The following is a 17,449-nucleotide window of genomic DNA, read 5'->3' as shown; positions in this document are numbered from 1 at the left end:
TATCTGGGGTCCTCGCTTTCATAGCAGTTATCTCCATTTGCCCTTTTCGAAAATGTCAGATAATCTGATAAAAATGATCAAACTCACTAAAATAATATACAACGTCGCAATATTTACAGTGTATGAACGTGAAACAATACATAATTCGTGAACTCGAGATTCTATACGCTAAATACTTTACGGCTCAATCGTATATTTTTTCGGGCGATATCTGAGCACCTTTAACGGGTAACATTTAAATGAAAAAAACACAATGCCAAAACCAAAACAAATGAATGTTTTGAGTTCAGTCCATATTAAATAAAATAAGCGCTCCGGTCACAGTTACAGCTTGCCAAGATGTAAAATTTCTTCGTGTTGTAACTGGAGTGCTTAGATTGTAGTGGAAGGCTGGATTACAGTATGTAGTTCCAGTGCTTTAGATGAGGAAATCTCACAAAGACCTCTTTTAGGATTTAGGATGGTGGTGGAGGTGGAGAGTTTTTATGGAGTGTATATGCTGTACTGTACTAACCCTAAATTTAAGGGTCGTATATATATCGGCTTCACTGTGAACCCGGAGCGCCGTATCGGTCAACACAACGCCGGGCGACATAGAGGAGGAGCCAAGAGAACCAGTGGAAGAGGACCATGGTAATATAACAGCTGAGTATTTAACATGATATTACAATCAGACCTCTTATTTCAGAAGCACAGAAGGTCTTTTTTATTACTAATTATTCATTTAAATTTATTTTAAGGGAGATGGTTCTAATCATCCATGGCTTTCCATCTGATATTGCAGCGCTTCGGGTAAATTCACATGTTCTCTTTCTTCCTTAAAGGAATTTACAGCACTGATTGTCTTGATGCCTGTCAAAAAATGTCCAGGTCATATTTCACCCCTCATTAATTATATACATATATTTTTAAAAATGATAGAAAATGATTTTTTTTTTTAAGAACTATGAGGATTTTGACAAAATGGCAGTACATGACAAAACATTTCCCCCAATAATCATTAATGTAATGTGAAGAAATTATTATATATATACAGTTTAAGTCAGAAGTTTACATACACTTTGGTTGAAGTAATGAAAACGAATTTTTTAACCACTCCACAGATTTCATATTAGCAAACTATAGTTTTGGCAAGTCGTTTAGGACATCTACTTTGTGCATGACATAAGTAATCTTTCCAACAATTGTTTACAGACAAATTGTTTAACTTTTAATTGACTATAATCACAATTCCTGTGGGTCAGAAGTTTACATACACTAAGTTAACGTTGCCTTTAAGCAGCTTGGAAAATTCCAGAAAATGATTTCAAGCCTTTAGGCAATTAGCTTCTGATAGGAGGTGTACTGAATTGGAGGTGTACCTGTGGATGTATTTTAAGCCCTACCTTCAAACTCAGTGCTTCTTTGCTTGACATCATGGGAAACATCAAAAGAAATCAGCCAAGACCTCAGAAACAAAAGTGGACCTCCACAAGTCTGATTCATCCTTGGGAGCAATTTCCAAACACCTGAAGGTACCACGTTCATCTGTACAAACAATAGTACGCAAGTATAAACACCATGGGACCATGCAGCCATAATACCACTCAGGATGGAGACACATTCTGTCTCCTAGAGATGAACGTAGTTTTGTGTGAAAAGTGCAAATCAATCCCAGAACAATAGCAAAGGACCTTGTGAAGATGCTGAAGGAAACAGGTAGACAAGTATCTATATCCACAGTAAAACGAGTCCTATATCAACGTAACCTTAAAAGCTGCTCAGAAAGGAAGAAGCCAGTGCTCCAAAACTGCCATAAAAAAGCCAGACTACAGTTTGCAAGTGCACATGGGGACAAAGATTTTACTTTTTGGAGAAATGTCCTCTGGTCTGATGAAACAAAAATGTAACTATTTGGCCATAATGACCATCGTTATGTATAGAGGATAAAGGATGAGGCTTGCAAGCCGAAGACCACCACCTCAACCATGAAGCATGGGGGTGGCAGCATCATGTTGTGGGGGTGCTTTCCTGCAGGAGGGACTGGTGCACTTCACAAAATAGATGGCATCATAAGGAAGGAAACTGATGTGGATATATTGAAGCAAAATCACAAGACATCAGCCAGGAAGTTAAAGCTCGGTCGCAAATGGGTCTTCCAAATGGACAATGGCCTCAAGCATACCTCCAAAGTTGTGGCAAAATGGCTTAAGGACAACAAAGTCAAGGTATTGGAGTGTCCATCACAAAGCCCTGACCTCAGTCTGATAGAAAATTTGTGAGCAGAAGTGAAAAAGCATGTGTGAGCAAGGAGGCCTACAAACCTGACTCAGTTACACCAGTTCTGTCTGGAGGAATGGGCCAAAATTCCAGCAGCTTATTGTGAAAATCTTGTGGAGGCTACCCAAAACATTTGACCCAAGTTAAACAATTTAAATGCAATGCTACCAAATACTAACAAAGTGTATGTAAACTTTTGACCCACTGGGAATGTGATGAAAGAAATAAAAGCTGAAATAAATAATTGTCTCTACTATTATTCTGACATTTCATAAAAAAAAAAAAAAAATTAAAAAAAGTAGTTATTCTAAGTGACCTAAGAAAGGGAATGTCTTCTACGATTAAATGTCAGGAATTGTGAAAAACTGAGTTTAAATGTATTTGGCAAAGGTGTAACTTCTGACTTCAACTGTATATGTGTATATAATATAATATATATATATAAAATATAATACACACACACACACACACACTCTCTCTCTCTGTGCACTTCATTAGGTACACCTACATATTCATGCGATTATCTAATCAGCCAATCGTGTGGCAGCAGTCCAATGCATAAATCATGCAGATATGGGTCAGGAGTTTCAGTTAATGTTCACATCAACCATCAGATTGGGAAATAAATGTGATCTCAGTGATTTGGACCGTGGCATGATTATTGGTGCCAGATGGGCTGGTTTGAGTATTTCTGCAACTGCTGATCTCCTGGGATTTTCACGCTCTGGAGTTTACTCAGAATGGTGCCTAAAACAAAAAACATCCAGTGAGCGGCAGGTCCGCCTTGTTGATGAAAGAGGTCAACAGAGAATGGCCAGACTGGTTCGAGCTGACGGACAGGCTATGGTAACTCAGATAATTAACGGTAATCCGTACAATTGTAGTGAGCAGAATAGCATCTCAGAATAATACACAACACATCAAACCTTGAGGCGATTGGGCTACACCAGCAGAAGACCACGTCAGGCACTTTATTAGGACCATAGTGTTCCAAATAAAGTGTTAGTGAGTGTATATATGTAGTATATATACAGTGTTGGGAGGGTTACTTTTGAAATGTATTCCACTACAGATTACAGAAAACATGCTGTAAAATGTAATTTGTAACGTATTCCGTTAGATTACTCAAGGTCAGTAACATATTCTAAATACTTTGGATTACTTCTTCAGCACTGGTAGATGTTTTTCACTTGTTTTAACTATAAAATCTCTGCCAGTACAGTAAGACAAAATACACCTTTAAAATACATTCTCTGAAAAACCTAAATATCTTATGCAGTGTTGTTTCTAAAACAAGATAAATCAAACTGATCTTCTTTTAAGGAGTTTTATATATTTTTATAGGAAAATAATACACAAATTATTATCAAGAATATGATTTTTGCCCTAATATCAAAGGTCTTACTAGAAAAAAAAAAATTATGATCCAATTTGAATTTTCTTGATAAAAAAATATGATTGTGCCTGGTAACTCGTGTATGTAAAATGGCTAGAAATAGCATTTTTGCTTAGTGTAAAGCTGACAATTTACACAAGGTTTATTTCTGTTTCTTCTGCTCCAAACTTACTTCTCTGTCTGCTTGTATGAATGTAACACATCATAAGAAAGTGTTTCACCGCTGTTCAAATGCACTTTGGATCGCATCATTTATATGTATAAATGTTTTCCATCTGAAAGGACTAAATATTAAATTAAACAAATGGCAATAAAATGCAAAGTAATCTCTTCAGTAATCAAAATACTTTTTGAATGTAACTGTATTCTAATTACCAATGATTTAAACTGTAACTGTAGTGGAATACAGTTACTTATATTTTGTATTTTAAATACGTAATCCCTTTACATGTATTCCGTTACTCCCCAACACACACACACACACACACACATATATATATATATATATATATATATATATATATATATATATATATATATAATATATTTATTCCATCTGAGCTATTCAAGCTTGAAGTACTACCTGTTTTCTCCAGCAGTCAATAAGTGAAACTTCAGCTTTTTGGGCAACTAAGATTAATAAAAGCTGTAAAAGTATTGTTAGTTCATGTAATTAATTAATTAATAATTTTCTTTATTCATCACACATCTATGGCACATACACAGTGAAATTCTTCTTTTTCACATATCCCAGCTAGGCTGGGGTCAGAGTGCAGGGTCAGCCATGATACAGTGCACCTGGAGCAGATAGGGTTAAGGGCCATGCTCAAGGGCCCAACAGTGGCATCTTGGTGGTGCTGGGGCTTGAATCCCTGACCTTCTGATCAGTAACCCAGAGCCTTAACCGCTGAGCTACCACTGCCCCCTAATGTTAACTAATGTTATTAATTAATGTTAACAAATGGAACCTTATTGTAAAGTGTTACCGTCTTTTTTAATGCTTTACTCATGTGCCACAATGATGTAATGCATTTTAATTACATTATTATTTGTTATAATATATATTTTATTTATAATGTTTTAAATATAACTAAGTATTTAATAATTATTTATTAAATTATTGTTATTTGAGGGGCTTTCTAAGCAAATATTTATATATGTGATCAATTGCGATTCGATTAATCGACATACCATGTAATTAATTCGATTAAAAAATGTAATCGATTGACAGCCGTAATATATATATATATATAATATATATAAACATATATATATATATATAAACATGAGGATTCAAACAAGCGAAAATACTTTCTTTTATCCCAGCCGAAAATGCAGAGACAAATGTAAGTAAACAATTTGTTAGTTTATTTCCTTAAAAAAACTCTCTTTGGCCCTATAAGAATTGCTGAATTTGTTTTGAGCAGCCCATCCTGTCCAACATAGCAACATTGGTTCGACCAATGGCGTGAGCTGGGGGCAGGACTATCTCTTTGATTGTTTAACAGCAGTTGGGGCTTATTCAGAAGGATGTTTGAAAACAATGTTTATTTTGCAATTCCGTTTGATGACGCTAGTGGCACAGAAATTACACACTTCAGCTTTAATTTTGGGGCTGAAATATGACTTGAAAATTTTTTGTGAGATGTACCTTTTCTTTGTTACATTTGTCAAACTTGTTTGTCTTTCCCTCTCTAGTTTGAGTGGGCATGGCAGCATCCACACACCTCTCGTCGGCTATCCCATGTTGCCCGTCGCAACCGCAAAGAGTCCAGTTTGCAGTTCCATTGGCGAGTGGTGTCAAACATGCTGCGGGTGGCGCCATGGAATCGACTCCCCCTTACTGTTCGCTGGCTAAAACAGGAGTACCGTATGGACTTTGCCCCTGACATGCAGCCTCCTCTGCACATCCCTTTATCTTTTGGCTGTGTTCGTGCCAAGAGGAAACCACAGCAGGAGTGCAAGGAGCAAGAGGAGAGACAGGTGGAGCGGTGTGCGTTGTGTAGGGAGCTTGTGAAGGTTGGTTCCTCTCTGGTTTCAAAGTAGTTTTTTTAAAAAACCTGCTCAAGAAGTGTTGTTTGAAAGAGTAATATCTGGGTCTCAATTCTTTCTGCTTTTGATTTGATTTTTTTGTGGTTTCAGGCTGGAGACAGGCTGTCTTGTTTCCACCCCTCCTGTCAAATGGTTAGCCATCTGATTTGCCTGGCCAAAATTTTTTTGAAGTCAGATCCTTCCCACCTACTTCCTGTGGAGGGAGAGTGTCCTGGCTGCCATCACTCAGTGCTTTGGGGGAGTCTCATTCGCCACAAAAATGGCTGTAATGGTGATTTAGAAGAAATAACCTCATCATCGTCTCAGGTTAGCTGTAACGTGTATTTTTATCTTTATGCCATATCTGTATTTAAAATGTATGTAGATATGATCAATAAATACTTGATGTCTTTAAAACCCCAATAGATTAGCATTTTACTTAAAATTTCACACAGTCATTTTGCTGTAGTTTTAGCCAGAAATGGTAGGCTGTAAGCATTGTAGCTTTTAAAGAACTAATGTCTACTGCTGAGTTCATTAAATAACTTGTTTTTATCCTTTACATAGAGTCGTTGGACAGAGGAACTCCAATTATGAAGACGAAGTCTTAGCATTCATTGGACTGGACTATATGAACTGACAAACAGAGGTGTTTTTATTTCATTCAGTCAAAACAAGACATATATGAAGTTCTCTACATCTTTACATTTGGAATTAACAAGGATATTCAGAAGGAACTCAGAATTCAGTCAACCTTTTGAATTAGAAGGTAATGAAGCTTAAAAAAGGTAATAAACATTTTTAATTCAGCAATAATAAATGTTACATCAAATGTAAGCTAATTTATGACAAGAATAATGGATTGTTTTTAATAACCGTGACAGAGTTTTCAAATGTGGCTAATTTAGTCGACCCTTTGAATTAGAATGTAATAAGCCAAACATAGTCTTTGTACATGTATTTTAAAATAAGATATTTCAAGTCAAGTCAGGTCATTTTTATTTGTATAGTGCTTTTCACAGCACACATCATTTCAAAGCAGCTTTACAGAAAATTATGCTTTAACAGAAAATGAAACTGTAATATCTATAAAGTCTGCGAGTCATCATTGTGTAGTTTGATTAAATATGATTGTAAATTGTGAATAAAAATAAATAATTAAATAATAATTGTATTTAGAACCCCTGTGAGCAAGCCTCACAGCCAGCGACTGTGGCAAGGAACACAAAACTCCATAAAATTTTGGTTAATGGAGAAAAATAACCTTGGGAGAAACCAGGCTCACTGTGGGTGCCAGTTCCCCTCTGGCTAACATCATGAATATAATGCCAATATTAGTTATTTATGTGCAGTGCAAGTCATGGTTTAAAATTATTAAACTAAGTAAGTGTTAAGAGTCAGTGTTTAAAACAAAGATTTTGTATGAACTGTAAGATTAATGACTAATGTCTTTGAAGTCCATCCTGGATTAACTGCAGAAGTTCACATAGATGCATTGTCCTTTGTTAGTTGGCTGATGAAGGCTTTTGTTGGCAGTTCAATGATAGTCTATGTTTTCCATTTCAAGAGTGTAATCCATCAATAGACAAAGGTGATGCAGGCAGAGATCAATGAGGTGCATCGCAGTTCAACCGGCAGGCCATTTCGGTGAGGTTCGGTGGGGTCCATCCTAAGTCCAAGGTTGAGGCAGTGGCATATGAAGTATCCCATGTCTTATGGTTGGAGTTGGCATCAGTTCATCCTCTGAAGTCCATCGTAAAAGACTGAAGTGATGTCTGGCTAGCACCAGCTGTAGTTTGTCGTCATCACTCAGCAACACGTAGCAGTAGAGTCCGACACCATGCAGGAACGGAGCTGGATGTGGCCGGCTCTGGTAACCTCAGGATATGAATCCAGAGGTTGAGACAGGGAAACAAATAGAATAATATTTGCGTAGATGCCATTCAATTTATTGCAGCGATATAGATTATGAGAAATGTTTCTGAGAAATGTTTCTGGTTCCGGCAGACCTAACTAAAGCAGCCTAATTTTGAGTTGATGGATTAATTAGGTGTATGCTTGGCTAAATAGATGAGTCTTTAATCTAGACTTAAACTGAGTGAGTGTGTCTGCATCTCGAACAGTTTTAGGGAGACTATTCCATACTTTTGGAGCTAAATATGAAAAGGATCTACCTTCTTTTGTGGATTTTGATATTCTAGGAACTCTTAACAGGCCAGAATTTTGCGATCATAATTAACGTGAAGGAATATAGCATGGTAGAAGGTCACTTAAGTACTGTGGAGCTAGACCATTCAAAGCTTTGTATGTAGTTAACAGAATTGTAAAATTAATACATAATTAAACAGGTAGCAAATGCAATGATGATAAAATGGGGCTTATATGTTCATATTTCTTGGTTCTAGTCAGCACTCTGGCAGCTGCATTTTGAACCAGTTGAAGTTTATTTATTGAACTTGTAGTACATCCTCCCAGTAATGCATTACAATAATCTAGTCTTGAGGTAACAATTAAATTGGCAAAATTCAAAAGAGATCAGGATGATTATAGTGCTGATGCTGTCTATGATTGGGGAAGGGAAGAAAAAGTCATTCAAAACAGAGAAGTAGAAGATCTGTTTTGTTCAGTTTGTCTAGCACTGACGATGAAGTTGAGAGTGATAACAGACAATATGATGTCCGCAGGCCAGCCTAGTCTGCATTCCTCTCACAATTCAAATTAATTTTTAGATCATCACTCCAGGTCACAGAGTCGAAACAAAAGAGGAAAACTCGAAGGGGCATGCGGGGAGCCTCGATACATTTACCAAAGGCTGAAAACACAGAGCCAGAGGAGAGAACGGTGGTGATTAATATCTCAGACTTTTCCCTCTCAAATGATCATCTTTGTGTAAGGGACTCTCTTATGCTCCAACATATACAGGAAACTAAATTCAAACTAAGATAGTTCTATTTAGATTTTATCATTACCGTTAGTTTGTGTATGGAATATATAAGAGAAGCCATGTGACAATTGAAGAATACAGCCTATTACTCTATGCTACCATGCAATCCAATGGAGAATATGTAAAGACAATGTATTGAGCTAATGACTGAGGCAAGAAATGAAAATTGGATTTCACAACAGGAATATCTTGTGGTTCCCAATCCACGTTTACCAGTGTTTTACATGTTACCTAAGGTTCACAAAACTCTAGAAGATCCACCAGGCAAACCAATCTTCAGTGACAATGAGTCTATAACAGAACCGATATCTAAATACATAGATTTCTTTAATAAAACCTTTTGTCATGGAATTGCCATCGTATATTCAGAACAGTACACAAGTTTTAAAAAAAATATCTGCCATTTGAAACATTGGTGATTGCCTTATGCCTACTATGGATGTAGAATCCCTCTACAGTAATATTGTCCATGATGAAGGCCTTGATTCAATGAGACATTACTTAAGATCGAGATCAGATGATTTTTTTTTTTTTTTACCTCCCAGTGATTTTATTGTGCGCCTAACCGAATGGACTCTTAAAAATACTTTTTTTCTGTTCCAGGACCAATTATACAGACAGGAAAACAGAACAGCAATGGCAGTGTGTTTTGCACCAAATTATGCCAATTTGTTTTTAGGACTTTGGGAAGAACAATTTGTGTACTCTACTTCAAATAATTTAGAGATAAGATTTTTTTGGTGGGGGTGTTACATAGATAATATCATTCTGTTTGTTTTTTTGTTTGTTTTTTTGTGTTTATTCAACCAATGAAAATTTAAAAATTAACTTGGTATATGATAAGGCCAAAATCTATTTTTTGGATTTGACTATTTCAAAGGATAGTTGTGGAAACCTCCACACTTCTATTTACAGGAAAACCACTGATCGCAATACCATTTTACATGTGGACAGTTTTCATCTCCCATGGCTTATCAAAAATATTCCATATGGCCAATTCCAGAGACTGAGATGGATATGTGATTCTGATGTAGACTTTGATGTACAAACAATTGATATTACACAGTGCTTTTGACAGAGAAGACATCAGCCATCGGTACTTACAGAAGCATATAATAAAGCACAGTCACTCAAGAGAAATGAATTACTTGACAAAAAACAAAAACAAGACCAGGCACGAAATCAAAAGCCCTGCTGTGTCACAAGGTATAGTACAAAAGCTGTGCAAATCAAAGAAATTCTTAAAGAATTGGAATATTCTCCAAGTGGATGATATTTTAAGGGACATATTCACTGAACTTCCTGGGTTTACCTTTAAACGTGCCCCAACAATAAAGGATAAACTGGTGAGAAGTTACCTTCCAACTCCAAGACGGGATACCTGGTTAAGACTACCAAAATGAAATTTTAGCTGTGGCAGTTGCAACTATTGTATCAACATGGTTAAAAGCAATTCTTTTGAGGACATAAGACGTATGACATCAAGGACTTCATCAATTGCAATTCCATTTATGTAGCGTATAGACTGGAATGCTCCTGCAAATGTTTTTACATAGGTCTTACCAAGAGGAGGTTAAGAGACAGTGGCAGAACACAGGTACACAATATGCACTGGCAACACAAACTACCCAATGGCTAAACACTACTTCCAAGCCAAACATGGAAATGACAGCACTTTGAAAGTATTAGGTATAGAACAGGTGTCACTTGGTACCAGGGGTGGAGACAGGTTGAAAAGACTAAAGCTGCTTGAGACTTATTGGTTACACACATTAAAAGTTATTTTTGTCTCAATGAGAACATACATTTTTCTCCATTCTTATAATCATGGACTGAACTTGTATATTGTGTTCTTGTGGATATTCAGGTCTGATTTCTATGGTAATGTAAAAACTGCCTGATTCTATGAGCATTTTTTATCAAAATTTTTGTATATACATAACTCTCTTTGTACGCTCTTTTCTTTATATTGCAATGTTAGTATGTCTAAGTATTTAATTTGTTTTTGATTATTGGTGTTCAATAATTTCAGGCTTCTAATGGCTAGCACCTGTAGTAGAGCACTATGGTGAGACTATTAATTCACTTCCTGTTTCTTCATTTTGTGACACCCTGATGAAGGCCTGTTTGGGCTGATACGCGTTGGTGCTTTTTTAAGATGTAGCTGCTATAATAAAAGCTTTTAATATTGAAATTCCAGTGCCCTGATGTGGATTTATGTTTCCACCATTTTTGTCATGTAACTAGCCCTCTTTCCAGAACACCTGTGGCATTTTTTTGAGTACCAGATGCGTTCTTGGATATCATTTTTATCCCTTTAAATAAATGGAAAAACCCTTGTTTTGAGAGGTAGTTTTTTTTTTTAAATTTTATTCCAAAGAGCATCACAATGCATTCACACATACAGCCATTCACAAATACCTTCAATTAATGTTTTCAACACAAATGTACATTTATCTTCATCATATATAAATTATAAAAATAGAAACTTAGAATACTACATATCTGTACATCAATTAACATATTTCTTTATTCAGAATGAACAACAAAGAGCATGTAACACTAAATGATCTTGTTTTTTATTAATATTAAACATAAAACCATTGTGGACAAAGCCATTGATAAGAACCTACAGGATATTTACTATGGTGGAGGATAGAGAATTTAAGAATTGGAACATAAATTAGCATTCTTATGGCAGTTTTGGGTTTAGTGTACCTGTTGTTATTATTACTTTAGTGAATGCTGACAATGAGATCCATCCAGAAGACAAGATGCAGTATATTGTACATAACCCGGAGTGTTACTTTTCTTGACATAATGTTACAAATATATATATATATATATATATATATATATATATATATAGTCAAAAGAAAGCACACCCTCCTTGAATTCTATGGTTTTATGTATCAGGACATAATAAAAAAAAAAAACATCTGGTCCTTAGCAAGTCTTAAAATTAGGTAAATACAACCTCAGATGAACAACAACACATGACATATTACACTGTGTCATGATTTATTTAACAAAAATAAAGCCAAAATGGAGAATCCATGTGTGAAAAACTATGTACACCCTTACTGCTTCCACAGGAATTAAGAGGCTAAGTAGTAGCCAGGTGCTGCTAATCAAATGCCCTTGATTAATGATCATCAGCAAGTGTGACCACCTCTATAAAAGCTGCAGTTTTAGCAGTTTGCTGGTCTGGAGCATTCAGGTGTGTGTTAACACAATGCCAAGGAGGAAAGACATCAGCAATGATCTTAGAGAAGCAATTGTTGCTGCCCATCAATCTGGGAAGGGCTATAAGGCCATTTCCAAACTATTTAAAGTCCATCGTTCTACAGTGAGAAAGATTATTCACAAGTGGAAAACATTCAAGACAGCTGCCAATCTTCCCAGGGGTGGATGTCCCAGCAAATTCACCCCAAGGTCAGACCGTGCAATGCTCAGAAATATTGCAAAAAACCCAAGAGTTACATCTCAGACTCTACAGGCCTCAGTTAGCATGTTAAATGTTAAAGTTCATGACAGTACACTTAGAAAAAGTCTGAACAAGTATGGTTTGTTTGGAAGGGTTGCAAGGAGAACGCCTCTTCTCCCTAAAAAGAACATGGCAGCACGGCTTAGGTTTGCAAAGTTGCATCTGAACAAACCACAAGACTTCTGGAACAATGTCCTTTGGACAGACGAGACCAAAGTGGAGATGTTTGGCCATAATGCACAGCGCCACGTTTGGGGAAAACCAAACACAGCATATCAGTACAAACACCTCATACCAACTGTCAAGCACGGTGGTGGAGGGGTGATGATTTGGGCTTGTTTTGCAGCCACAGGACCTGGGCACCTTGCAGTCATTGAGTCGACCATGAACTCCTCTGTATACCAAAGTATTTTAGAGTCAAATGTGAGGCCATCTGTCTGACAGCTAAAGCTTGGCCGAAATTGGGTCATGCAACAGGACAATGATCCCAAGCACACCAGCAAATCTAAAACAGAATGGCTGAAAAAGAAAAGAATCAAGGTGTTGCAATGGCCCAGTCAAAGTCCAGACCTCAATCCGATTGAAATGCTGTGGCGGGACCTTAAGAGAGCTGTGCATAAACAAATGCCCACAAACCTCAATGAACTGAAGCAACGTTGTAAAGAAGAGTGGGCCAAAATTCCTCAAACAATGTGAGAGACTGATAAAGTCATACAGAAAATTATTACTTGAATTATTGCTGCTAAAGTTCGTTCTACAAGCTCCTGAATCATAAGGTGTACTTAGTGTTTCACACATGGCTTCTCCATTTTGGCTTTATTTTTGTTAAATAAATCATGACATGGTGTAATATGTCATGTGTTGTTGTTTATCTGAGTCCATCTGACCTGCTAAGGACCAAATGATTTTTACGTCTCGATACGTAAAACCATAGAATTCAAGGAGGGTGTACTTTCTTTTTTCCGTGTGTATGTATGTGTGTGTGTGTGTGTGTGTGTGTGTGTGTGTATATTACACACAGATCAGCCACAACATTAAAATCACCTGCCTAATATTGTGTAGGTCCCCCTCGTGCCGCCAAACCGCATCTCAAAATAGCATTCTGAGATGATTTTCTTCTCACCACAATTGTACAGAGCAGTCATCTGAGTTACCATAGACTTTGTCAGTTCAAACCAGTCTGGCCATTCTCTGTTGTCCTCTCTCATCAACAAGTCATTTCCATCCACAGAACTGCCCCTCACTGGGTGTTTTTTTTTGTTTTTGGCACCATTTGGAGTAAATTCTAGAGACCCATCTGCACCAACAATCATGCCACGCTCCAGATCACGGAGATCAAATTTTTTTCCACATCCTGATGGTTGATGTGAACATTAACTGAAGATCCTGACCTGTATCTGCCTGATTATATGCACTGCACTGCTGCCACATGATTGGCTGATTAGATAATCTCATGGATGATTGTTGGTGCCAGATGGGCTGGTTTGAGTATTTCTGTAACTGCTGATCTCCTGGGATTTTCACACAGAACAGTCTCTAGAATTTACTCCAGAATGGTGCCAAAAACAAAAAACATCCAGTGAGCGGCAGTTTTGTGGATGGAAACGCCTTGTTGATGAGAGAGGTCAACAGAGAATGGCCAGACTGGGTCAAACTGACAAAGTCTACAGTAACTCAGATAACCACTCTGAACAATTGTGATGAGAAGAATATCATCTCAGAACGCTATTCTGAGATATGGGTTGGCACTCTTTTGGTGGCACGAGGGGGACCTACACAATATTAGGCAGGTGGCTTTAATGTTGTGGCTGATCTGTGTGTGTGTGTGTGTGTGTGTGTGTTTAAGAATTATAAAATAATTCAATGGCGAAAGTAACGTAAATCCAAGTGTTTCTAAGAAAATGGCTGGAAATAGCATTTCAAAGTGGTCAAACATTGAAGATGGGAGAGTGACAGTTTGATACAGTTAGGAAGAATGCCACTAGTGGTGAAAAGAGTTAAATGCTTTGCCACTCTCAATCACAAAGAGAGAATAAAAAGCAGGCATTTTAAAAGATCTTTCCCGCATTTTCTTTTATATTCACAGATATTTACATACATACTCCTGATACATACTTCATTATGGCTACATAAACAGGAGTGCCGTAGCCCCTGATTCATGGTATTATAGATTTGTAGTTCTGTCCTTCAAACTACTTTGTCTCATGCACTTCAGTGGGGATAAATATACCTTCAAAGGAGGCACATTCTCTGTCCTTAAAGGGACAGTTAACCCAAAAATGAAAATTATTTTATCATTTACTCACCCTCATGCCATCCAAGATGTGTATGACGTTCTACTGCTTAACGCAAACAAAGATTTTTTGAAGAATATCTCAGCCCTGTAGGTCCATACCATGCGAGAGATTTTTCATTTTTGGGTGAACTACTCCTTTATAGAGAAACTTAAAACAATCAACAATTTCCTTCACTATTTGCTTTGATCCTGAACATTTCCATCTAATTTCAATAAGCTTTCAAGCTAAAAAGAGAGACATCCATCATTACATGGTCCTCATCTTCATTTAAGTGTGCAGACTATTATGAATAGAACATGCTACATCTGGTCCCTATACAGATGACAGTGATGTGATCTGACACCACAAAATATTGCCAACCCCATTCCAGAGAAGTATAACATTACTTATAGCTCTTGACTTGATTGCATTTCTTAACTTGCTCTGGAAAGGTAAATCATTTGGCAGTTGCAAGTATACAATCTACCATCAGTTCACAGGTTTGACATACTCTATAGAGGGAGACGATTGCTAAAGAGTTTCATTTGTCTTTCTCTTTATGTTCTCACTCCATTCACAGGTCCTTGGGCACACCTCTTTGGAAGCCTATTTTGTTTTCTTTTTAAGATACAGTCTTGGGCCGCACAATCACCCCCCCCTCCCCCCACTCCAGCCCCGCCATAGGCCACAGTACAGCTGTTAGCAGTACTCAGACTACCACTTTATCTGTAAGGCAAAAATAATGTAATTATGATTTCCAGTGTCTCTTGTCATTCCTTCATATTTGCTCCTGTGAACCATCAAGTACAGAGTGGTTTCAAGCCCTTTTTGGTGATTCAGATAAAATCTGCTTATTTTCAGTAATCTGTCCAGGATGAGCGGACTTCTCTGGTTCTATGTTGTTCTGGTCTATGGACAGGTCATTTCACTTCGAAAGACCTTTTTGGACTTTGACCAGACCAAGCATACAGAACTGTGTTTTTCCGTGTGCATGGCTTTGAAAAAGGTGCGTGAAAGTGCTGAGCACTGACTATAAACCCTGCCTGCTCATAATTCTGAACAATGGTCTGATCAAAAACATGCAGAAACAGCAGGATAAACATGGAATTACACACCACTTTATGTACACAGGAATGAATGAACTGGATGAGAATGTAACTGAGTAGTAGATGAGCTTCCAGGTAACATAGTTTGTGTATGCACATATGATTGTGTGGGTGCTTCTTTGTGCGACTGCCTAAGGTTTTCTTCTATATTTGGAATGTATGTTTCAGCTTCTTTGATTGTCTGCTCTCCTCTTCTTCTCCAGCCCTCCATACTTTGAAAAACACACCAAATGGTTGTGTTTCCTGTGTTTGTGAGCCTATGCACTCTGCCTTTCGCAGAGTTCTGTTTAAAAAAATGATGTGCGCACCTGCCTTCAGATAGAGCTTTCCTCGCATTTTGCCAGCGGTGCACCTCTTAGACAAGGCAGCTTATGAAACTCCTCCTCCATCTCACTCAGCACCTCCCCAAGCCCCTCCTCCTCTCCATTTGGCACCACCCTTTCTCTACCATCCAGCTCCTCTGCCAAATTAACAGCTGACTCCTGCAGCTTCAGTCCACTTGAGTTGGTGTAAATATGCCTGCTGTTGTGTCCACCGTGTCCATTTACCGTTCCGTTCCTTTTCTCTGTTAACGGAACAGCCTCTGAAAACAGACTAGCACTGCTTGGAGACTGGGGTGTGTCTGTGGAAGGAAGCAAGTCCCGCCCCTTCTCCAATGTGGACGATGAGTGTCCGCCTCCCCTTAGGCAACCTTGGCGTTTGTAGACCACAAATAAGACTATGACACCCATAATAAAACCTAAGAGGAATAAAAAAATGTGCGAGGCCAGGAAGTGACGGCCGCCTGCAATGGCCACGTTCCCCCCTATGCTGGGGTTGTCAAGGGTGAGCTGGTACTCTGCTCTGCGACAGGGTGGCTGATCTCGCCCCACCTCATCACACAAGCAAATGTAGGTGCCCAGGCTCTCCGGTTTGACCTCCACCTCCAGGTCATAGTTGTGGCGGCGGGTGTGACTTTGTGAAGGATGATCCCAGCGGCAGGGGCGGGGAGAAACTTGCACGCAAGAAAGCAGAACACGTAGGCCATATTCAACACGCATTTCAATTACAGGTGGGGAGCAAAGACCTATCGAAAGAGAGATAGAAAGAAAACGCATGAGAAGTGAATATCAATAAAGCTCAAGCTTTTAATAATCAAACCAGCCCGTCTGGCACCAACAATTATGCAATGGTCAAAATCACTGAGATCAAATGTTTTTCCCCATTATGATGGTTGATGTGAACATTAACTGAAGATCCTGACCTGTATCTGCATGATTTTATGCACTGCGCTGCTGCCACACGATTGGCTGATTAGATAATCGCATGGATGATTGTTGGTGCCAGATGGGCTGTTTGAGTATTTCTGTAACTGCTGATCTCCTGGGATTTTCACACACAACAGTCTCTAGAATTTACTCCAAATGGTGCCAAAAACAAAAAACATCCAGTGAGCGGCAGTTCTGTGGATGGAAATGCCTTGTTGATGAGAGTGGTCTACTGAGAATAGCCAGACTGGTTCAAATTGACAAAGTCTACGGTAACTCAGATAACCACTCTGTACAACTGGCGCTGTTTTGGCGGCATGAGGGGAACCTGAACAATATTAGGCAGGTGGTTTTAATGTTGTGGCTGATCGGTGTAGATGTATAAATGAATGGGAAATGTGATTATAGTGAATATATAATGGAAGCAGGCAAGCAGACAACACCATGAATTTTTTTTTACAAATATTTTGAAAGTGTACCCTCCTACTGCATTCAGGTAATTTTTGACCCGGGAGAGGTAGATAATCATTTAAATACCACATAGTTTTTAGTATGGAAACCAAACTTTGTGACTTTGTCAAGACTACCAAAATACACATAATATATATATATATATATTTTTTTTTTAATAAAACTGTTTAAGAGATATAACCATACATTTTCTTACATATTTTGTGTTAGCACAGAGGTGCACAAACTTTTT

At 37.9% G+C, this 17,449-nt stretch overlaps 2 protein-coding genes across 3 annotated transcripts in view; one reads left to right on the top strand and one right to left on the bottom strand.

Moving 5' to 3' along the window:
• Nucleotides 1–233: 233 nt before the first annotated feature.
• On the top strand, nt 234–10,956 carry slx1b (SLX1 homolog B, structure-specific endonuclease subunit). The gene is made up of 5 exons (XM_051648941.1): nt 234–633; nt 741–792; nt 5,354–5,674; nt 5,798–6,013; nt 6,254–10,956. Exons 1-5 carry the CDS (start codon nt 461–463, stop codon nt 6,281–6,283), a joined length of 792 nt encoding a protein of 263 aa, XP_051504901.1. The 5' UTR covers nt 234–460; the 3' UTR covers nt 6,284–10,956.
• A 2,938-nt stretch (nt 10,957–13,894) lies between these two features.
• The window catches only part of LOC127412361 (semaphorin-4F-like), a 108,527-nt gene continuing 104,972 nt past the window's right edge, over nt 13,895–17,449 (bottom strand). The window contains exon 14 of one of the 2 annotated variants that reach the window (XM_051648657.1): nt 13,895–16,565. In XM_051648657.1, coding sequence (XP_051504617.1) covers nt 15,814–16,565 — 752 coding nt within the window. In that variant the 3' untranslated portion in view covers nt 13,895–15,813. The remainder of the gene's footprint in view (nt 16,566–17,449) is intronic. The other variant, XM_051648666.1, reaches the window with a different exon arrangement.

This window comes from Myxocyprinus asiaticus, chromosome 2, assembly GCF_019703515.2.
Source record: "Myxocyprinus asiaticus isolate MX2 ecotype Aquarium Trade chromosome 2, UBuf_Myxa_2, whole genome shotgun sequence".
In the NCBI taxonomy this organism is placed as follows: Eukaryota; Metazoa; Chordata; class Actinopteri; order Cypriniformes; family Catostomidae; genus Myxocyprinus; species Myxocyprinus asiaticus.
The sequence above is the reverse complement of the archived record's forward strand: the minus strand, read 5'-3'. Positions and strand labels throughout refer to the sequence as shown.